Source organism: Catharus ustulatus, chromosome 4 (assembly GCF_009819885.2).
Source record: "Catharus ustulatus isolate bCatUst1 chromosome 4, bCatUst1.pri.v2, whole genome shotgun sequence".
Lineage (NCBI taxonomy): Eukaryota > Metazoa > Chordata > Aves > Passeriformes > Turdidae > Catharus > Catharus ustulatus.
The window spans coordinates 27225132-27248694 of NC_046224.1; the positions used below are offsets into that span (position 1 = coordinate 27225132).

At 38.5% G+C, this 23563-nt stretch overlaps 1 protein-coding gene across 4 annotated transcripts in view; it reads right to left on the reverse strand.

Annotated features, from left to right (window-relative positions):
* The window catches only part of RFX4 (regulatory factor X4), an 86400-nt gene that overhangs the window by 19777 nt on the left and 43060 nt on the right, over positions 1-23563 (reverse strand). For all 4 annotated transcript variants that reach the window (XM_033057612.2, XM_033057611.1, XM_033057610.2 and 1 more), the window contains 9 exons: positions 22766-22827; positions 17295-17508; positions 16373-16450; positions 14392-14555; positions 12345-12445; positions 10515-10573; positions 8831-8975; positions 5508-5602; positions 3963-4080 (listed from right to left, as the gene is read on the reverse strand). In XM_033057612.2, coding sequence (XP_032913503.1) covers positions 3963-4080; positions 5508-5602; positions 8831-8975; positions 10515-10573; positions 12345-12445; positions 14392-14555; positions 16373-16450; positions 17295-17508; positions 22766-22827 — 1036 coding nt within the window. The remainder of the gene's footprint in view (positions 1-3962; positions 4081-5507; positions 5603-8830; positions 8976-10514; positions 10574-12344; positions 12446-14391; positions 14556-16372; positions 16451-17294; positions 17509-22765; positions 22828-23563) is intronic.

The following is a 23563-nucleotide window of genomic DNA, read 5'->3' on the forward strand; positions in this document are numbered from 1 at the left end:
CAAGTATCAAGGAGGAGTTTGTTCAATTTATGCAATAGACTCCGTGACATCAAGTATCCATAATAGTTCCAGACAGGACTTTATCATACAATGGGTTTGGTTTTTTTAAAGCTGTTTTGTTCATTTAGACTTGCACAGAGTATTTACCACATGTTCATTTCAGTCACTAAGTAACTCTTACAAGTACAGTGAGGTTAAAATAATAGCTCATCCAGCAGTTAGCTTAAATCAGAGAAAAGTCATCATCTGAGATAGAAACAGAGATCAACTACTGCCAGACAAGATAACTCCTCAAAAAACCTCATGTGGAGGCATTCCTTTGGAAATTCCATTATTGCATTTGAAGAGAAACACTTTCACGGGGAAAAGATCAAACAAGTCTCAAATTCATTCTAATTTCATAATGATTGATTTTTTCACAGGAAAGTTAGGTTTATCTTGAGATATTAGTTTTTATCACAATGAAGCATAACTATCCCTACTCCAACTTCTGTACTCAAGCATGCTGCTGTAGGGCAGAAGTGATTTGAAAGACCCAATACCCTTATTGAATTCTAGCTGGCAGTTCAACTTTCAGGGTGACTCTGAGCACATTCTTTTTCTTTGTGACCCCGATGGTCTTTGTGTTTCATTCTCTCCCTCCACACCTCCATGGTTTTGTTGTCACTGATATGAGCTGGGCGCACACCCTGAAAAGTGAACATGTGCCCAGTGCTCTTGGCCAAGGCAGCACAGAAACAGGACACAGCTGACTGCAACACCTTTGCTGTGGGGAGGAAATCTCTGGCGGCTGGTGAACCTGAAGCATCTAGTCCTTCATTTGTTTCATGTGACTAAGAAGATCAAAATGGTAACAGGTTTCCCCAGACTTTCAAGGGTAAAAAGTGGGGATCTTCACTTAACTACTGCAGAGAACTTGTTTTTAAAAATCCTTTGGGCTCAAAGTCTTATTAATTAAGCCCTATTTGATTTAGCAGTGCAATAAAGACAGCAGACATGGCTGAGTGCCTTGTTACTGACCTAGGGTTTCCCCAGTGGAAACCTAAATTTTCAAGAATCTCCACAAAATGTTCACTCTTCTCCTGACTACAGTTTTTCAGTGGGAAGTTTCTATTGACTCTAGTGCAGTTACTGCTGATAAGTAACTCCAAGGTAAGAGAAACAGACTAAAATGCTGGCAAACTTCATGTACTTGTATAAAGCTCAAGGTATTTATTATTTTCTGTCAAACTCCTTGCTCAGCCTTTAATAAAAATAAGAAAGTTGCTTAAACTTTCATAAAAATATTTGGAAGTGCGAACTCTGAACACTGTAATTGTGTTTGCTAGCAAGCAAACAACAAGAACACAAGATCTGCTATTTTAAAAAATGTCTTTGTTTTTGGGGGGTCTAACACTTTATTTTGAAGACTTGGGGTTGGCAATACTGAATGCAGCATTTAAAAACACTCCAGTGACCTTGTCACTCTTTTGAATTTCTCTCTTCCTCTCCTATTATTTCTCCCACTGTGTATTTTTAAGCTCTGCATAGAATTTTTGAGCCCAGAATTTGCGTGAAAGACACCAGACAAACAAGGGTTTGGTACTGAATGCAATGAATGCAATAATTTTATATTTTTTAAATAAGTCAAATGAAATGCAAGCTACAGAGTGAAACCAATATCAGGGCATGCATTTCAGCCTCACAGTGAACGGCTATTCAGCACAATGTACCATAATTTATTCTGTGTTTGCAAGCTATTGTTTCTTACATGACTGTTGGGTTCTTTCAAGTCTATCTTTAAATACAGAAATGGATCCATTTGTAGCCAGCAAATCAATCACTTCTTTAGGAAAAGGTAAGAAATCATTGAAGAGACTGTAGTTACAACAGTAAATAGCATTTGGCTCTAATTTTCAGGGGTTAACAGAAATCATGGCAATGCCCAGCTAAGGCACAGTAAGTATCAGCATCTATTAAGAGATACAGCAATTATGTCTAAGTAGCAAAACAGTAGTGAGATTTCCAGATCTGGAGAAAAGCATAGAGTTTCTATTACTAATTACTAGTTACTTTATATACTGGGTGCATTACCCAAACATTGCCACCAACTGTGCCTTTGATATGCATAAGCAGGAAAGAGGGAGACAGGGAGGGAGGTAGGCAGAGATAAAAAGAGAGAGGGAGCAAGAGAAGGAACAGCTTTTTTTTTTCCTGCCAGAGATTGTTTCAACCTGCCCATATCACCGTGCTTAAAAGCTTTGGGTCAGTCACTCCAGTCCCAGGTATTAGCACTTCCTTCAATCAGATTTTGGAATCATCTGTTTCAAAAGTAAAAATATACTGTCCTGTACATAGTGAAGATCCCATCATCAAGCACATTATTTCAATTAAAAAAAAAAAATTACACTGTGAGCAACTGAGTCTACATATTATTTAAGGTGGAAAAAATAATTAAAAATCAGTCCACTGAAACAGTCCCAATGCAATGTAAAATGTAAAAATGCAAAACTTTTTACCTAAGTAAAGAACAAAGGTATATAAATGTAAATATTTAGAACAGTAAATCAGTCTTTGTTTCTCTCCATAAAACTCATTTAATGGATATATAATTCAGAAAAGCTAGAGAGAACTGTATAAATTAAGTGCAGAAAAGTTTCTGCCATCTAGCTCAGAGCTTTTTACATTCAGGGGTTATTCTTTTGGACGTTGTTCAACTCTAATTCAAAAACAATATATCAAATGGCTTTGCAGTGAAAGAATAGCATAATTAATGGAGATTTTTATAAATTTGTGTCCATGGCTACCATGGCTAAATAAAATTTATGAGACATGAGTAGGGATAACCCAGGCTGCTGCCTGATAGGATAAGGATATGGCTTTGATATTCAAAACTTCAGGGCTCCTCCTGCCTCCACGAGCATTGCACCTGAACAGGTTTGTGGTTTTTGCTGAAAATTGTAATCACCTTGGGGATGCTCACTATCCTGATGTCATTGACACCTGTTCAGAAAACTCTTTTACAATGGAAATGAAAGCAGTTTCCGGTTAAAATATAAACATGTCATATAAATAAATATCACATGTATTATAAATAAATAAAACATATTAAAAATATTGTATCTCACTGACAGTATCCAAATTAATACTAATGGATGGTTCTAAAAGCACAAAGGACATCAAAGTTCAGCCAGCAAAAAACCTTGCAGTTGTCCAATGCAATATCCAAAAACCCCATTCTTTATTGACCTTTATAGAAACATATTCAGACAAATGTGCATTTATAAAAAGCATCCCTCATGCAAAGTCTGGTCCCAAGTGAGTGTGTGTTCACACTCATGGCACACCAGTTGACTCATTCTTGCTTTTAATGGATTTTAATCTGTATTTTAATTTGTATCTGAGGACAAAGCCCTGTTTCAAACAATGTGGAAAAGCAACATGATTTTTCATTTACAAAGTAAAATTGTATTTTTTCATCCTGAACTGACTTCTTAAGAAATGGAAGAGACTTTCTCCAGATTATAGAAGCACACTCACTTTGCAAGGACCAGTTTCAAAAGCTATATGCTTTAAGAGGAGAGCTGGGAAAGTGTTTCACTGGAGAGCTTTTCATCCACTTCAGCACAAAGTCATCTCTCTTGGCTCAACACATTGCCAGAGTGGTTTGGGTAAGCAGGTTCACTTTGCACTGAAGTGCATTAGGGAATGCTCCTGTAATGGACTCCCACAGCTGCCCTGATCCCTGCAGCTCCTAACAGCAAACAAAAGGAAGTAGTGGCGTTTTCATCTCCCTTGGCTCTGGCTTGCAGACAGACATCTGTCTGAGCGTTATTTCCAAATGCCAATAGCCCCAATCTATTTTTAAATAGAGCACTGGACATGTGAAAACTGGTTATGTTTTCATTAAAATGTACATAAAAAGGTGGCATATGGATTTTTTTTGACTGTGGCATGCAATTATTACAACAAAATCCAAGTACCAAAGCTGGGTGCGCTGTGCAAAGTCATGTCCCGAATCACTCGAGTGCCAAAACAGGACCACATCAGGAGAAACTGCTGAGCTACCTTCTTCAAAGAGCCTTGTCTCTTGGCAGCTACCTGCAAGAAGAGAGAAGTGTCTGACATGGAGAAACTTTTATTTCTACCAGCAATACAGCTAAATGATGCATATATCCACCTTCTCTTTTTATACTGAAAAACTACTTACCACCATCTTCACATTAAAATATACACTACAAATTAGAAAACCCAAACTCAGAATGGCCTGAGACAGAAAACCACCTTATAACCATGAACAACCTTCAGAAGGCAACAATAAAGTATTATTCAAGATTGGATCTCCTTAATACATGATAAAAGGACTGCAAAGAGATTGCTCCCATTTTCATCTTTACCTAATTACTAACACGTTCCTTCTTGCTTCCTAGTCAAGGAAGCGATTTATAATCAATAATGTTTGATCTACACTGCAAATTTATATTACTATTTCAAATTAGTTTAATATTGAATACAAAGCTTTTTGTTCCTTCTCTTTTTTTTGTGAATTCACCTAGTCATTGTACTAGGAAAAATACCTTCCAGAAGGCACACTTTAGGCATTAACTCTTCAAAATTGTATTTATTATAGCCATATGTGAGTTAAAGGCTTAGATTCACCCTATCAACCAGTAAAATTAATTTATTAAAATTCATGTCAAGTTCTTCATTAAAATTAACAGCTCTAGCCTGAATTTCAAATTGCATTGCACTGACTAGAAGTTCCCCAAATCAAAGCATTTCAAGCAATCTGGAGAATCATCTGATTTCTATATGGCTATCTCGCAGCACAGAGAGAGGCAGCACATTTTGTTTTGTTTCAGTTTTACTTTTGAGCTTTAGCAATGGGAATGAAGAATTGAAATTCTAACAGAGCATCCTAATACAAAGAATTAATAGACGTTAAAATAGTCAGTTATATATTTTCACATTTCACATTATGGTGATGCTGGATTGATTTTGAAAATGCATTTTAAAGCTTTGTTAGTAGGTTTCTTCATGCGCTATAATTAAATTAAAATACAAGTCCTTGGTATTCCATATCAACTCAAAAGGAATATAAACGTGTCCTTGACTAAATGGTAATGTAGACTTTCATCCTTACATTTGATTGTATATAAATGAACTAGCTAGCTTAAATATCCTTTTCATTAAAATCTTAAAAGATCAGATTATGTTTTCCTTTGTGCTATACCATTAGGATGACTCTGACCCTGAATTCATCTCTCCATATCCCTGAAATATCGATTTGATTGGAAACCTCAACCCCATTCATTTTTTAATACCATCTTTTGGAATAAAACAAACAAGAGCAGAATAAAGTAAAATCCTGAATGTGAGCTATTCTCCATGAAAACGAGTGAGATTTAGTCCTGCTCATTACCAACTCCTTTTTTTTTTTTTTTTGTAATTATTTTTACTTTTTCTAAAAATGTATTACCTGAATAGAGCTCATAATGCATATCAGTGATTCACTCCTCCTTACCAACCTTTACAACACATCTGTCCACCATGGAATCCAGCCACTCGATGTACGACTCAATGGGGGACTGCTCCTCCAAAAGGTGATCAAACTCCTGGTACACTGCCAAACAAAACAAAAAAAAAAGCCCACCTTAGAACCCGGATTCTGTGTCAAACAAAAGAAAAACAAATCACAAAAGGCTACCAAAAGAATCACAAGTTTACTGTATTTTTTTATAACAGATTGCTTAACTGAAACAAATACATCTTTCTTGGTGCTGACCCAAAAAGTTTGTTGGGTCTCTAATTTTTTTTCTATTGAAAGTGATGCAATCATTGAGAGTGTTATTTTAATGTGAGCCAATCAGAACCTATTTTTAAAAATTAATGTTTTTATTGAAGTTGTCTGGTGTGCCCAGAAGTGAAATGTTTATGGTGTTCTCTGTGAAGAGTGAGAAACTAGGCCTTGACCCTGGTGATGAAAAAATGTCATGCATGAAATTGATTCAGAAATGCATAAAGAATCTTCTAGGCACCAAGTGAATGAGTATTGTTGATAGGGGACTCATCTGTATAATGCTTTAGTTGCACAAACATGATTTAACTGCTGCAAATCATCTATTTGCAATGCCAGACACACACACAAAGAATGTTCATAAACTTCTTCTTCAAAACAAATTTCTATCAGTGTAGACATACTCTACTTATTACCAAGAAGACTTGCAAAAAACAACATGTATATCTTTTCCAAGTACACATGTTAATATTTTAATACAAGAAGTTAAAGCAAGTCATTCAACTGCAGTCCTTAAAACTTCAAGTCTAATTTATATATGAGAACCAGTGTCTGGAAGACAAAGAACAATGTGCTTTGACACCTCAAGAAACTATTCTTCAACTCAGCTAAGATAAAAGGCCCAGTAGGTCAAGAAGAAAGATACTTTCTACCTGCTGTGTTACAGGATGATTTCAATGTGCTAAGCAATTTCATTTACAACTAAATAACAGGAGGAAGGAATTTCTCTCCATAGTAAAGATAGTGAAGGGGGTGGAGGAGGCAAATCATAGAGGTGATAGCTGGGGAAATGAGACAGAGAGGCTGTCCAAAAATAATGCAAAGAACAACCTCCCTGATTCCGTTGGATCAGGAGGATGAGCAGGAATGCATTTGCTAAACATCTGACTACAAATTTTTAACTGAGACTTGGAAAGGCTGAGTTACTAGAAACATTAGTTGAGGAAGAAGGGAAATGATGTTTGGGCCACCCTTATCTTCTTTCATTCTTTTATTGAATGGGCAACCTCCCTTTATTCAGAACAGGATCACAGAGAAATCTGAATGTTGTCTCCTTACCTGAGTATTTGGCTGGACAAAAACTGCCTGATACAACAGATGAAGTACAATTCATATGCTGTGCAAAGAGGGGAGCAAGAGCAGAAAAACAAATCAGTTGCCTGCTTTGCTGCTGGAGCAATGCAACTGCGTACAATGACCTATTTGAGAAAATCAGATGTTTAGCCTTTAGTGATTGTTTAAAATACCTCAAAAGGATCTGAGAATGAGGGAATAAAGCAGAAATCATGTCAGAGATAAGTAGTCCAGCAGAATAGGAAAGAGGTTCTCTTATACCCAGTGATATTTGTCTGTTTCTCTTAAGTTTGTTTATAGGCTTTTAAATCTAGGCTTTTTCTCAAGTTATAGGAGCCAAAATTGTGCTTATTTGATTATTAGTAACAGGAATATGAAAACAGGCCTTGAATCAATGCCATAGAAGTCATACAAGGCACAGTGAAAAAAATGTTTGATCGAGTAGAAAAAACATCAAAGATGGGGGAAAAAATCTAAGTTCTAGAAGATTCTCTATACGTATCTGAAGACCTCATTGGTATCCCATCTCATGAGCTATTAGCTTACCATTTCTGATTAACTGCATAGGCCTAAAATGTAGAAAAACTTGCATGAATCCAACAGCATTCAGGAAAATTCTGTTTGGTTTTACTATGCTAATTGCACATACACAAGAAGCTTCATTAAATGTTAAGGATGTTCTGAATAGCAGCCAAAAATGTTGCTGCTACTAGGAGTATAACTTTTAAAATGCTCTTTTTTGGCCAGTGGTAGGATGCTGGATAGATCTTGAAAACATAACAGACAACAGAAGCATTCACTCAGCTTCTGGACTGCAGCCTCACTGTATGCTGCCTGCTTTGCTGCCATGTCGAGTTCCTATATCCTCAAAGGGGAAGAGGGCCATGAAATGAACAAAGGGTTAAGAAAGAGAGGAAAGAATACCAAGAACCTCTCCCTGAAAAACAGAACTAGTGGAGAATGCAAGGCCCATCCCTGAATCAAGGAGAAGAATTCAAGTGTTAACATGGTGGCATGACTGCCAAAGTCAACCTCATAAAGTCCAGGGTACATGTGAAGGTGTCACCCCTTGTCTTCCCAACCATTCCCTGAAAGAGTTACCTCACTAGCAAACCTACCCTTGCTGGGCTCCCACAAGTGGTTGCCTGGGCTGTGCCCTGTTCAGGCAGATTCTGGGTAAAAGATGGCTGGTCCTCCTCAGAAGAGAGATGGCAATACAACAGGTGTGTTCACAGCAAGTGAGGTTATGTGAAGGATGTTAAAGACAAAGCTCTGTTGTCTCAAAACAACAAAACTCAATGTGTTTCGAGTTATACCTGAGCTTATAACTATGCAATGCTTGCTGGATGAAGGAGGGAATATTTTGTATTTGCAAAAGATCTGTAATTGTAAAACCAATTTGAGAATGTATCCAAAGTCACTTTCGAGTCCATGCCCTTCATACTAGACAGAAGCTAAATTAGCCAATGAGCCTGTTTGACATGGGACTTCTACTTACTCATAAAAGTTCAGGGCAAAAGTTTATCCCATCAAATGCTCTTAGTAAGGAAAACACTGTGTAAAAAGGAGTTTTACAAAGGACTCAAATACACAGCCACTGAAGTGTCAAAGCCATTCAAAAGACAATTCTTCTGCAATTCTACAGCAGGAAAGATTGGATTTTGACACATTCAATGGTTAACCCATAGATTTAGATTGCTCACGTTCATGGAAAAAATCCTCATGAATTTGGGTGTAAGTTTTGTGCCATTGGCCGTTCTGGGTACTGGAAAGGAATGCATCAAGGAACGGTGCTCAGATCTATGTCCTGAAACATAGGACCTTGACAGGGCTTTGCTTTACCATTTTGGTAAATGTCTCTATATTTATCTTAAGCCTCCAAGCAAACCAATGGCTGCAAAGCCAGCACTACTTTCTCTGAGCTTTGTTTGCAACAGGAAGCCAAGTTCACCTGGCTTTCATTGGAGATTCTGCTCTTACATTGTATGATGAGCTTTCTGTGCTCCTCCCGTGAGTCCTCCATAGTATAGAGGGTTTGTTTGGTAATGCTATTCAGATCCACATTCCTCCAGTCCTCCAGCATTTGAAACGTGATGTCTGCACTGTGGATCACTGTTCTTGATGCCTGTAATCCAATCCAATCTATTCATTAGTTCATGCTTTATTAGGTTAAAAAATAGGCTTTATCCCCTTTTACGCTTCCTTAGCTAGGCTCACTAAGTTGATTCTCCTCATGGACCCCCACCCACCAGCTTGATGTCTTATGGATATTACAGGCCCTCTAACAAGTGAACTCTTCAGTCATTTTGCCTACTTTAATCAACTGCAACTATTTTGACTGCAACCACCACAAACCCTAATGAGCAAAACTAATCTGATGCTGCCATTGTTAGACTCCTCAATCTGTAACAGCTCTGCTGGTTTTCATTTCAAGCTTCAGTTCAGAACAAAAAAGCAACAAGAGAAATCAAACCAATACCAAACAAACCCCACTCAGGTTTGCACTCTCCCCTCTCCCAATCTATGAAGACTCTCATTCCTCCCTCAGTCTCATGAAAAGGTTAAAGATCCTTGACCTCCTCATCACATCCGTGTCTTGGCTGGTTGAGACAGGGATCTGTTGCTGGTAATGGGGAGGATGGACTGAGAGTAAAGGCAGTGGCACAAGGCCATGGTCAGGTACACAGATCTCTGTAAGTTAAGCAGAGATGATAACACACACCAAGGTTATCAGCTTCCCCAAGGGAGTGATGACTTGAAGAGTCCTTCACCTAAGAGATTTGATCGCAGATTTGATGCAGAAGGTTGTGGTTTCATTGTCTTGATTTCCTCTGAATGGTTATGGACCTCCAGAGTTCAGTGATGATCTATGGTATTTGGGGAAAGGTAGCACAGGTATCTCTGTCGCCACCACTAAAATAATGACAGAAGAAAGCTACCAAATTCCTTGCAGGAGTGCTTTTTATAACCCTAGAGCTTCTTTCTGTGGGCTTCAGCCCTTACAGGGTTAACCTGGGGTTTTGGATACACCTTCCAAAAGTGGAGCTTTCAGCTGACAGGGCAAAAAAACTATCGACTCCAATACATGGATGAAACGTTAATAAATTCAGTGCATTCTCTCCCTTTTTACACTACACAGAATTCAGCTTAATGACTTTTTACAGGTACTTCTGGTGAAAACCAAATACTTTGGAGCAGCTTCTATATTCACTGGCTATGCTAACAAGAACATGTCTATTTACAACCCAGTTCAGCTGTTTTCCCTTTTACTAATTTTCATTTGATTTATAATATACAATTAGACTTGGAACGCATTGTTGAGCATGTAGAAATTTTTCTTGCTTTGCAACTGCCCTGATACAAACTCCTCTGAAATCAATGGAATGTCTCTCACTTATTTCCTGGAAATGAACCATCTCTTCAGATTAAGTAATAATTTTGTTTCATGAAATACCCTGCTGAATTTAATGATCAGGGGTTACCAGTTGTCTAGAAAAGCTTTTTTCAGTGATTACTTTTTGATTTTGTAGAGGTGGCCACAACAAATATTAAAGACAAACTGCTAATGTACCTCCTCCTTTGAAAAAAGTCTAACCGATCAATTAATAAAATAATTTGAAAAGTCAGTAAAAATCCATCAAACTTGGGTAACTGAAATATTTACTTGGCAGAGATGATTTAGAGATGTCTGTCGCCGTAGTATTTGTGAGAATCTTCTGGACACTGCAGGAAAGAGGAGATACATATTTGCATACTGTGCTAAATAAGGATAATTACTTCAGAAAGTATTAAACAACAACAAAAAATTTATCCAGTTTCGTGTACAAAATTGTGGCTACATAAAATGCACTCAACAAGCCCAGTTTTAACTTAATTTAAACCTTGACCTAAACCCTTAAATCTGGATACTCAATCAATTTTACGGAGGTGTATTACAAGCAATTATTTATAGATGCTTTGAATAATGAGATGACAAGAGAAACAGAGGACAATGGAAAAGCTTTGCTTGTTCAGCATAACAAATTTTCTCTTGCCACACAAAGGAACTGGGAACAGAAAGAACTATTTAATAGAAAGAAAAATGTTGGTGCAAGAATAAGTGCACATAAAACAACAATAGCTATATTATGTGTGGAAATGAGAAAAGGTTGCTAAATCTTCATGCAATCAAGTTTTGGAGGAGTCATTTGACTGGACTGGTAGGGGCTAAACTCTGATCCCGTTTCAGGTAGAATTTGATCAAAGTTCCTGAAAGCAATTGCATGACATACTAATGCATTATGGGCTGAAATGGTCCAGCAGGTACTTGCCAGTCCTCTGGTCCCAGTTTAGCCCTTTTCAAGTGATATGGACCCTGAATTAAAGTATTTCCTCTCATTGGAAAATGAGCTTTAAGAATGTTGTATTGTGCATTTTTTTTGTCTGAAATCAGTGACTTGGGAACTGCAAAAATGACCAAAGCTTGCAGCTCCTCCTGTCAGTACCTCCACTGGCTATGTACCCTATCACAAATTATGATGAGGAGGAATCAGTTGCAGAAGCAACAAAGGCTCATGTAAGAGGCAGGGTGCACACAATATTTTCCATGTATCAAAAGGACCAGATTTGCAGATCTATCCAAAGAGATGTTAGATGTGGTCACAGAGTGAGCTTTCTCTCCATACTGTGCATAAAGGCAGTTAAAAAATATAGATTGAGAGAGTGCACTGTCCATCTCTTTCTGTCTGCCTGTAAGATTGGTAAAGATTTTGCTGTTGAAGATTCTCGATATTTTTGAACTGGAAAAAGATGTGGTAAAGCATATTTTCAGTTCAAACTTAGTTTAATTTTTAAAATAAATTAGTAAACAATTCAAACCACCCTAAAATTAATTGTTCCAACTTCTATCCTGACGGTTCTCAGTAACATATACACCTAATTTTCCACGCTGATCAAAATAGTTAATCCTTCTCCTAAATTAGTTTTTTTTTCCCCTTTAACTTTGTGGTGTGGAATTTAGTGCTCATGAAAGGCAAAGAATTGAGAGCTGTGAAATAAAGCAGGCTTTATCAATAGGTGATGTGCACTGCAGGCATCTACAAAGCACGTTTGAAAAGGACTAGTGCCCTTTCCTGTGGTGACAGGGTAATTTGATCTCCTTCATTTCTAACTCTGGCACTTTTTTGAGCAAGGGCCTCAAGCTGTATTCAGATTCTGCTAGCCTAAAGGTTTGTTTAATAATTTTCTTTGCCTATTATCATGCTTAATGTTTGCTTACTATCAACAAAATTAATTTCTTATCAGAATCCACAAGAAAAGAAAAGAAATTCTCATTTTGAGCAATGCCTCATTTCACTGAGATTGGTTCTCATGAACAAGTGGAGATTCTAAGTGAATGCAAGATTTATAAAGATGACAGGTTTTAATTCCTAAAAAAATACTAGTCTTTCAATTAATTTGTAATCAATAAACATTGTCCATCCCAGTTTAACAGGAGAGATTGGGCAATACGTACACTCAAATTTGATATTTCGTAGGTTTTCTGGTAAATCGTGGAGAGCTACTTTCAGCCACTCATCCAGTTGCTTTGCAAACTTTCGGATCACCTGGGTCAAACTGAGAAAAGGAATGACAACATCAAATCGTTTACTCTGTGCTTTGTACAATAAAAGCTGTGAACGTGTCAAGAGCGTGTCATTTATTTACAGAGTTATGCAGAGTTGCTAACATATTTTTGTTTGTAGGCATGAAGAAAAACTTCTGAAACTTCTGACAACTCTTGCAAGGAATGCAAAATTTATCACCATGTTCAAAACCTCACATCTCTATAAGGCACTGCTTTGATACTTACAAATGGTATTTTTACTTTAAATAAAATCATTCCTAATCTCTGCAACTATGGATTCACAACTGTTTAAAGAAGACAATAAATCAAGCTTTGCATTTCAGCTCGCTTGTGCCCACATTTATACAGATGTACAAGGGGATATTCAAGTGGAGAAATAACCAACTCTGCTGCAGGCTAGAGCTAGTTAGTGAGTGGTGATGATGGTGGGGAGAAATTTTCAGGCCAAGCCCACACAGGTGGAGGAGCTGGAGGTGGAGCAGAACCTGCCTGCTTAGCCCTGCACAGGACTGGAACTTTCCCAGACAAGTGAAGTTTCTCTCTTTCTTCTTGCTACCCTTTCCTGATGGTTCCATAATTTCCTGTTAAACCCGGTAGGCAGCTCATTCTGCCCTTCTCGTTGGAATCCTCAGTGAAAAATGACAGTTCCCAGGAACAGCTGTGGAATGTTGTGAAGAGGATCCTAAGAGTTCGTTATGACAGACAAAGCTGCACTGCCTGTAGCAATGCTAGAAATGCACAAATGAGAGAGAAAAGATACAACGAACTTGCCTCTTTTAACCAAGAAGCTTTTTCTGCTTGTACTCCTAGCACATTGCATGGACAGCAGAGGTGGTAAAATAAACACACCTGCTCTGCTCCACAAAACCACCCAAAGAGAACAGGGGATGGATGAAGACTGCTGTGCTCACTAAAATGTGCCTTTTCTGGATAGCCAGAATTTGTTCCCAGGAAGTATCTCAGAGGATTCTGGCTGAGTCAGCAAGATTTCCTTCAGGAGCTTCCATTGCAATGAGACCCTTCTTCACCCCCTCCAGTGCAGGCTATGGCTTAATAGCCACAATCTGGCCCTTTATATGCATTACAAAAGTCTATATTCACACTCAAGTCTCTCCTTATTTGCTATGAAAGAACTAAGCAGCTTGAGAAAAGGACTGCTGTTCTGTTTAATCCTTCCAATGAAATAGATTTGGTGGGGGGGCGGGGGGTGAGAGGCAAAGCCTGTAAAAATGTACATGTCTTATCAAGATGAGCCCATGCTCACAGCAGATTTCTTGTGTAACATACTTTCACTTTAGCAGTCATGAAATACATGTAGGAGAGCAGAACAATATGGTGAAAACATTTTCCTTGATTAGAGACACTTTAAAATCTTAAGGGCTAAACACACAGTAGCAATAAAAAACTCCTAGAGCAACATTCTTAATGAATTACTCAATATCAAGAACACATCAGTCAAATGATATGAAAGGTGTACAAGACTATTTAGAAAAAGATGGCTTCCTGATGCACATACAAGTAAAACCAGAGAGGAAAAATTGTTGACTGTACTCAGTGATTACACTTTTTGCTGTGGATTGTTGATCTCTGTCCTGCTTCACACCCATGAACAAGAATTCTTGGATTCAGATGAACGAACACCACATGAATTGGAAAAGTGAATTTAATTTGGGTTTAGCTGAACATTAAGAAACCAAGAAGAAGGTGGTATCCTTCAACACATAAAACCCCCCAACTCTGCAAGTTTTTCATAATACAGGTCTTGTTAAAATTTGAACATCTTTTCAGGAACATGTGAGCTCTTCAATTCCTTTCAAATGACACTCAGATTTACAGTGAGAAAAAGGGCGGCAGCAAGCAAGCTCTCCAAGAACTGGTATCATTCCTGAAGAAAGGAAATACAACAAAGACAGCTGAGCTAGAAGGGGTCAGTTACCTGTCAGGTAAGGCTTGTAGTACTGTTGGCATCAAAACCCCAGAAATTGCCTTGTACAGAATTGAGTCACAAACTCCCACTATATTCACTACAGTTGAAGAACCCAGTACTGGCAGCATATGAGGAGGCATCCCTTGCCAAAAGTGCAGAAGAAAACTTTGAACCTGCAATCACAAGAAGCAGCTGAAATGTTAAAATAATCAAAGGCCACAAATACCATTCTCTGTAAATAAGCCTGCTTACACAGCGTTTGTTTTAGCCTCAGAGCTGGTGTTATGGGGTACAATACAGGCAAGGCATGTGCTTAACTAGACAGGCTTGTGCTGTAACGCAGCACACAATGGGATAATCAACCAAAGGGTGAGGAGACACTTGGGGTTGGTGACAGAAGTCTTTGTGTCACTGCAGTAGAGAGACCCATGGGAATCACTGTATTTTTACCTTCCATCAGTGGCTGATGAGTTTAACTCTTTGGCTTCCACATGTCAAGCCTTTTTCTGTCTCTTTGCACTCCGTCCCTCTGTACAAAGACATGTAATCTAGGCCTTGGTGGAGGGAGAGAGGGAGGGAGGGCGAGTAGGATAGCAAATGGCTTACAAGGGTCAATATACTATTTTTTGTCTTTGCTTTGGAAAGAAACACTACACTTTTGGATTTTACCTTTCCTCCACTATGAAGGAAAGCAGAGAAAAAGTGGTGAAATGTAAAAAAAACTAAAAATAAGGGAGAGATTTCAGACGCAGCAAAATATACCTCTGAAAATTTTAATGGGGGAAATAATGGTATTATTCAGAGAATTATATGATCAGTTCCACAGGGGTCAGAACACCAGTACTCATGAATGATAACTTTCTCCATGCAATCCGTAGTGAAGTAAGCAACCACACCACGTGTAGCAAAAAGTATTTGCCATTTATATGTTGTTGCTCAGCCCCTTCCCTACCATAGATCCTGATAAACCTAATAAAATATAGCATCTTGCTCTTAAGAAACTATTCCGAGACTCGCCCAGCTAAATTTCCTGAAGGCGTCACATACTTTTCTCATATGGAAACTTCTAGACTCAGTACAATAGTGCAAAACCAGCTTTAAACCAGAAGAGCGTGAGAATTAAACAGCAAGAAGAAGAAAAGCAAGGAATTTTTTTCAATTGTTCAGAAAACACAGTCAAAAGACATTTCCTTTGACTTTTTTTTCCAGGATCTGAATATCATATTTGAATCAGGTCCTCAGTATCTCTATAGCCAGATTTGTTATTAGTATAAGAAGCCATCTTCCCATGTAATATAAACCTGCTTGCATTCCAGCAACATTTTATTCTTCAGCTCTGATTATAGAGCTGTCTGCGTGCACTGCCAGAAACGCCTCAGATTCAGACAGATATGAGCAGGTACAAGCCTTACCCACCTCTAAGAGATGGTATTGACTGCTGAGCAGTGTGTGTGTGTGCTCCTTGCTGCACCGCAGTACAGCTGAGCAAATCGAGCCTTCAGCTATGGCTCTCTGGGATATCTGGGAGGCTGTAATGCCCCCACCACTCTGCATCACTGTTAACAGACCAGCAGAGTCCACTGTTGTTGCTGTGACACCTGCCCTGGCTCTCAGGAGCCCTCAGAGGAATTCCTTCAGACAGCTCAGCCCCAACAAAAAGCTTTGAAAAGTTGTGATGGACACACTTCTCAAATTGTAAGAACTGGATTGTCCAACATCTTGTAAGGGGATATTGCTACCTTAATCCTGCTGGAGAACAGAGGGCAGAAACATTCTTATTGCTTTTGTTCCTCCAACTCACCCAGCGTTATAAGTGAGATTTAGTGCTATCAATCACATATCAGATACTCAAGTACAGCAATTGTTCCTTGCTCCTGAAAAGCATCAAGCACCACAAACCCCTAAGTCTGTAATAAACATACAAAATAAGGTCTCAAATCCATTCATACCTTACGTATAATTAAACTGCAACAGCAGTTTCTAAGCATACCTCGTCAAAGTTTGCTCTTATTACAGTGTCTAGTATCCTCTGACAGTGAGTCCTATACATCATAATAAAGGTAGAAACCTGAAAAAGAATGAGGGAGACACACAAAAAATCATTCTGCTTCAAGAAATCCACTTTTAAAATATCAGAACACAGACCACAGAAAAAGCAAGTTTTTTCCTCATCTGTGCACAACTGCAACAACACTGAAATCAATTAAAGTGTATTTAGATTAGCTGTAAGATAAGTTTTCTTCCCAAAAGTAAATTCTCCCTTTGAATTCATGGATTTTTCTGTCAATAGGATTCTTCAAATGTAAGAGGAGCAAAAAGCCTCAGTGAGATCAAAGACGAGAATGTGGCCCTAATTAGGACATAAAGAACTAAAAACCCTATTCTTTTGTCCACTTCACATTGATACTACACATGTGAATAGAACCAGAAACCTAGCAAGCTCAGCCAAGAGGAGCCAGAGCATTTTTGTCATATGTGCAGATGGGATTCTCTGAATTTCTACTCTAGAAGAATAAGAAATGCACTAAGTCCCTCTTTGCTCAAGAAAGAATTAGAACTATTTGTCAGTTTGCCATCAAGTGTGTTCACAGATTAAAGGGCTGTAACATATTTTAAAAGTTGCCCTCAAACATCATATGATTTCAGAAGTTGTCCTGCTGTATGTAACATAACTTCTTAAAAAATATGCACAGGTATTAGAAATATTGTACAGCTGATAGTGTCAGCTGCCCTTTTCAAGGGAAGATATTTCTTCCTATTAGATGAAGTAATTCAGCCCCCCATAAATCAAGTCAAAGCATTATTAAAGTTACTTTAGTTTAAAGTCTTTATATATTAGACAAAGCTTTCATCCAGAGCAGGGGAAAAAAAAGAAACCAAGACAAGCTGAGAAAAGATTTCCAAAGTGTTACCTTCTCTTCTGGCAGACTGGCTGGCAGATTTAGATCTTTGACATTTGGAAACTCTGGCAGCAATGTTCCCAGTTTGGATCGTGGTGAATACGCCACTGTCTGTTTGGTTACTTCTTTTTTTCCTGTTTCATTGACCCAGGCTGCTCCTTTTTTAGAATACATCACATCATAATACTGGGAGTTTTCTTTCACTGCAATTCCGTAATAATGGTACCTGATACATAGAGATGCATATTTTATAAAGCAGATTGTTTAAAATTAAAGAAAAATATATGGAGGCAACAGAAACTGATAATGCAAATTATTTCTACAGCAAAATAGACTGAGCAATAGTTTATACATTTTTAACAAGCATTGATTCAGCAGCAGAATACTGTGTTTATATATTGAGCTTCCAAATTGCATTCCTTGGGGTAAAAGTAAGGTGACTCTGTTGCAGGGCAGGAAAAGTATGTACTTCCATTTTTAAACTTTTTAGTAAAAAACACAACAACCTAAAGCTACTTGTTGGCAGAGCTCTGCTGTGCAGCTGCTCCTTTAGTTGAGCAATAAGCAGAGGTACACACCCTCTGGACTGGCCCTTCTGTTGTTATTTCAGCTCCCTGATTCTCAGGCTGTTGAGGGCTGGTTTGGTCCCTGAAAAGCACAAGTCTTTATTGCAAATGAATTGATCAGAAATGTTTGAAAAATTGAAAACACTTCAACAAAAAGATGAGTGGAAAAGGCTTGTGCTGAAAAGCAATGCAAGGCAGGAAATGTACAGTTCCAGTTATTTGCTGCATACCCTAGCATCAGCACTGGGCTGCTTTGATCAGCCAGGGATAGGACACGGCACTGACTCTGTGAGGCCACACTGGAATTACAGTGTGGCTGTGCTATAGAAACAGATCAGGGGGCTTATGGCACAAGTTTGTGCTACCACTCAGCTTTATTAGAAGGGCTGGTGGAAGCACTGGTTATCAGGTAAAACTCTTGCATCAAAGCAGCAGAGATTTTTATCTTACTCCTTCTGTAATTTCCTAACTTTTATTTCAATTTTTCAGCTGCAGGCACCCAACCCATCAGCTAAATTAGTAATGATTACAAAAGGCATCACAAGATTGCATTGCTGGTATACTTTTGCTTCAGCCAAATCCTAGACTTTGCAATGATCCTCCACTTCTCTCCTTATAGCCTATAAAAAGCCTGTCAGATTCTCATGAGACTGTCTTCTGGATCCCATTATGATGGCACAAGAAGTTTCCATCTCTGGAAAAATAAAAAGAGTTTCTTTGATTCTTCAGTCAGCTATATTTCAGAGTGCTGCCACCGTATCGGTTCATTCAAATAGACACAAAATCACCTGAGGCAGCTCTACAAAGGTCATCAATGAAATTAATTATAGAGTAGCATGTAAGTGATGGTAGTTTAAACTAACTGGTGACTTTTCCTTTCTTTCCCTCACAGTCATTCAGTGAGGATCCATGGATCAATGCATTACATAATCCCCTGCAGAAAACAGTGGCAAAGAGCTGGAAGCCCAAACTTTTCAATCAGCAGATATGGGCTGATAGGAGGCCTGGGGTGTTGCAGCAAATTTGGTACATGGTTCCTGACCATACCCACTGAGGACATTCTCTATTTTCCATTAAAAATAAAAACTATCTTGAACTGAACATTGAATGATCCAAGTGACATATCTTAAAACATTACACTGACATGGTATGAATGGAATTTCCTAGCTTCAATACCTGAGAAAGTAACAGTATTGGCTCCAAATTTTCCCATCAGATTTTAGCTCAAAACATGCATTCTACGTAAGAAACCAAGCTTGAGACTGTTCCTAACCTGTTACGGATAACTAATGGCAAGTGGTTACAACAGCTGTAGAAGTTTGTGCTTTTTTTTTTAGCTTGAATGGTAACATGTCCAGCTCTTGGTTTAAGTGTCCAGTTTGGTCCCTGGCAGTTGCCAGGCAAGCACTGCACATAAGAGCCATAAAACTCACACATGGCCTGTGTGCTACATCTGGGGTAGGGGAACCTAAAAGGACATGCTGTGGGGAAGAAGCAGCAAAAATTGCTCAGGAAAGGGTGGGAAGAGGGTAAAAAGTTAGAGCAAGTAGGACTAAAAGGCTTGTATAATTTAAACAGGGGTCAGTCTTGTATCAAGTTTTGTCTTAAATCTGTGATGAAAAATAAAAAAAAAAAGCAAGCCTGGAAAATGTAGTAGAATTTCACTGTGCAGCATTTAATTCCTGGTATATTTCACTTGGTAGTAAACTGCATAAAAGAGGTTTCCATGGAGCTTCAAAGTCATATAGGCAGCAGTAGCAAAATTAACTCCAAAATTTTTCTACATAGCTTCCTGTTTCAGTAATTTTACTAACCCAAAGGGCAAAAACTCACTAGAGTAATTTACACAGATTCTCTTCCAATTACTTTTTTGTATTTCTATCAGAAAAAAAAAAATCAACTTAGTTCAATAAACAGGGCTTGTGTGATATGTAGAAAAATAACATGCAGACAAGAAAATCGTTTTTGTGTTAAAATGAAATGCTTTTTACCCTCATCGATCCATTATATACAGCACTCTTCTAAAGAAAGAAGCAAAATTCCCTTCACACCATGTAGCTTCCACTGGTTTCTCCCACATCTTGTGTACCAAATTGAAGAGTTTCAGACTACAGTACAGAAAGAAATTAGCTTTTATGTTCAGCAGCCTTCTCATGGATCACCTGTGGTGGAACTGTTTTTAAGCTCAGTGCAACAGAGAACAGCTGCATGCTCACATCAATAAACCAGCTGCAAAACAGAAAGCTCACAACTGATGAGCAAGAGTACTGCACCATTGTAGCTCTGAACTTTGTAATGTTACAAGGCAGCCATGCTATAAAAAGACTGAAGGCAGAACAGTGTGAAGTCAGATAATCTTAACCACTTCTACGGCTGAATTTCCTTTGGCAGTAGCCGGGAAGTGGAACAAAAATAATACTGGCAGCAATCGGTCAGCACAGTTGGTGATAAAAGAACTGAAGTGTTAATGCCTAAAGTAATTTCTTCACGTAACACTTAACTGGAATGCAGTCAGATGTTTCTGTAAACAAAACCAGGGCTCAGTTACAGCTATGCTGGATCTATCAAGGAGAGTATTTATCTTAAAGTATAGCATGCAGGTAGTCTCTGTATGTATGACAGAATCCCCTAATTTGCTAGATAGGGAGCAGAACCACTGCACAAGTGGCATGAAAGAAGTATGTGACCTGAAAGCTGCTCTGATAGGCAGGCAGATTAGGCAGAAATTGTGCAAGAAATATTAAGTGTCAGTGAGAGTAAAGAGAACAGGTTTTGGAGGTGCAAGACACCCCTTGTCAGCAGATCAAGAGCATTTTGCCCTTTGAGAGACTCCCGGAGCTGTGGGAGGAGCTTTGGTTTGGAAATAAAGCTGTGCTCCCTCCTCTTGTTAAATGGAATGACAAGAGTAATTTCACGATTATAAGCCGCACCATTTTGACTAAAATTTTGGTCTGAGCCCAAAGTGCAGCTTATAATCAGGTGTGGCTTATACATGGACAAAGAACACAAAGTTGCTGTTTTAGTTTGGAGGACAGGTGTCTGCTGAGAAAGGCAGGAGCTTCTCTTTGAAATGGAGAATGTAAACCCCCTCCCTCCAAATTATTATAATTGTGAAATCAAGGGGCTTTCAGGCAAAAATATGGGAATTAGGAATAACAGTTCTTTACTAGGGAAATTAAAATAGAAATACAGTACTACAAAGAAACAATCTCCAAACCCTGACAAAGTCAGAGTACAACCTGACACCCTGTCAGGTAGGGTGTTGGTAGCAGTTTGATTAAATGGTGGCTGCAGTCCTCCTGCAGTGACAGATGTGATTCAGTTGAAGCAGTGCTCCCCCCTCCGGAGGTCCAGTGGTGATGTGGAGAAATCCGGTTTTCCTCTGGAGTCCAGTGGAGAAAGGGGCTCCCTTAGTGTCCCAAAACCTCTGTTTTTATTTTGGTAAGAAATGTTGGGCTCTTCCCCATGGCTGGAGCATCTCCCAATGGGATGCAGTAATTTTATCAGTCACACAGTGGGACTCAATGGGCCATTAGCAGAAAATGACTCGCTGGAGGAAGGATGGGTTGTGAAAAGATAAAGAACAATGCCCTGCCTGGTTTCAATGGATGGCCCATTAGCAGAGTATCTGCCGCAGAGATAAGGATCACTGCCCCCACCCTCAACAGATGGTGATAGAATAGATACCTTTTATCACACTCTGCATTGTAACTTGCGGCTTATAATCAGGTGTAGCTTATGTATGGACAAAGAACGAAAAGTTGCTGATACCCAGAAGTGCGGCTTATAATTGGTGCGGCTTATAATCGTGAAATTACTGTAACAGAAGTTGTAGCTGGTGCCAGGATGATTTGATGGCCAATAGGGGGCACTCACAAAGCAACTTGTACACGCTTTGTGTCTTTATGAACCTCCACAAAACTTATATTCAGTACTAAATCCTGACTCTCTGATTATGGTCCTATCATGCTTTCCTTGAATGACTAGCTAAGAATTTCCACCTGAGAGATTTCTGGTGGCTTTGATGAGTGATGTTATGGCAACTCTGAATTTGTATTTGGCACCATTCCCAAAATCAAACCTTCAATTATCTGCTTAAATATGTCTGCTCTTCTTAGTTATAAAAACTAAGAAAATATGAAGGTGGGGGGAAGAACATTTTGTCCCATCAAAGAAGTACTGTTTGGCATGGACCGCTTATTAGAAGAGCACAGCAAATCTGTGGCTCCCCTAGAAAAATTTCTTGGAGTCCATATCAGAAAAAAGTGTAAAAACATCACTGTAACCTCTACATAAATTGGTAGAATCACATCTTATCAACAAGTGGAAAAAGTCAAATACCCCAGGAAGTGCATTTTTAATTCTGAATCAGTTTCTCAATCTGGAATTGGTACAAACTGTTTTCAGAAAATACTATCTTTTGGGCAAGGTAATGAGTTACTTCTTTAATCACCTAAAGGTATGTTGGAACTTCATTACATGGGAAAAACTGTGGGTAAATACAGATTTGTGGAGAATTTCAGTTTAGGTCAATGTATGCTCCTACTTAAATTCTAAAGGGTATTCTGACACTTGTTCTCTAGCCTGAAACATGATGCTAACCAGTTGTTACTTCCCAGCCTCCAACAGTGGCTCCATTACTCATGAGTGTGAATGTCCTTTATTTTGTGTAAAGTGAGTTGAGATGAAAAACAGTATGGAAAGTACTGCTAATCAAATCACTTAAAGGGCTCCATTAGACCACCTTTGCAGGATCACCGTTGGATCTATAAGACAATGTAAAGACTACAACAGAACCTCTATGAAAGTTGTTTTTAAGTCCCCAGCTGCACAAATTATTCCCTGTTCTCATTCCCCATCCAGTAAAGCCAGAGCCAGGTGAGGCCCTCTGAGAGGTGACAATAATACACTGCTTACTTTGATTGGCCTCTGGTTCCAAGTCTTCTTGTCGTTAGTTGTGGAAACTGTTGTCTTATTATCTGCAAATAAATGAAACTGATGTTAAGACAAATGGAAACACACATTAATGCTTAACTTAATATGAAATTTTAAGACAAAAAATCAGAAAAACTGTACTGTAATGTCTACAAAATATGTGGTAGGAGAAATCAGAAGTAAAGTTCTTGATTTTTTTTCCATTTCTGAAAGAGGGAGAGAGACTATAAACGTCACTATAATTTCATTAACTATCATTAATTTAAATACTTTCAGAAGTTACTGGAATAGAACATATTTCCTTAAAAATCTATGATCAGTTCTGCCTCTAAACTAAGAAGCGCTGTAATTAGAATTGACCTGGCTGCTTATATCACTTTGCAGGATCAATAAAGTTCTCTACAGAACTTCACAAATCAGCCACTAAACACTTCTTATTCTAAAACATGATTCTCTGAAAAGATTTTGGTATTTGACAGGGGCATCATTTCTACCATGGAAAACTCATCATGACATTTGTAAAGATACCTCATAATCAATTTATCCTCTATGGAAAACAAGTAGATCTCCGAAACAGTGGGATGTCATCAAGAATGCAAACTTTAGTGTGTCAGCAGACATTAACAGAACACTGCTACTACAACCTAAAACTTCTTCAGTGCCAGTTGCATTTAAGGAAATAAATCAATGAATGTAGATTGTGCCTTAAGTCATCAGAGCCTCTGTCAACCAGGCTAATCCTGATGAAAAAGCTTTGTTGTTGTTGCTGGAAAGGAGATG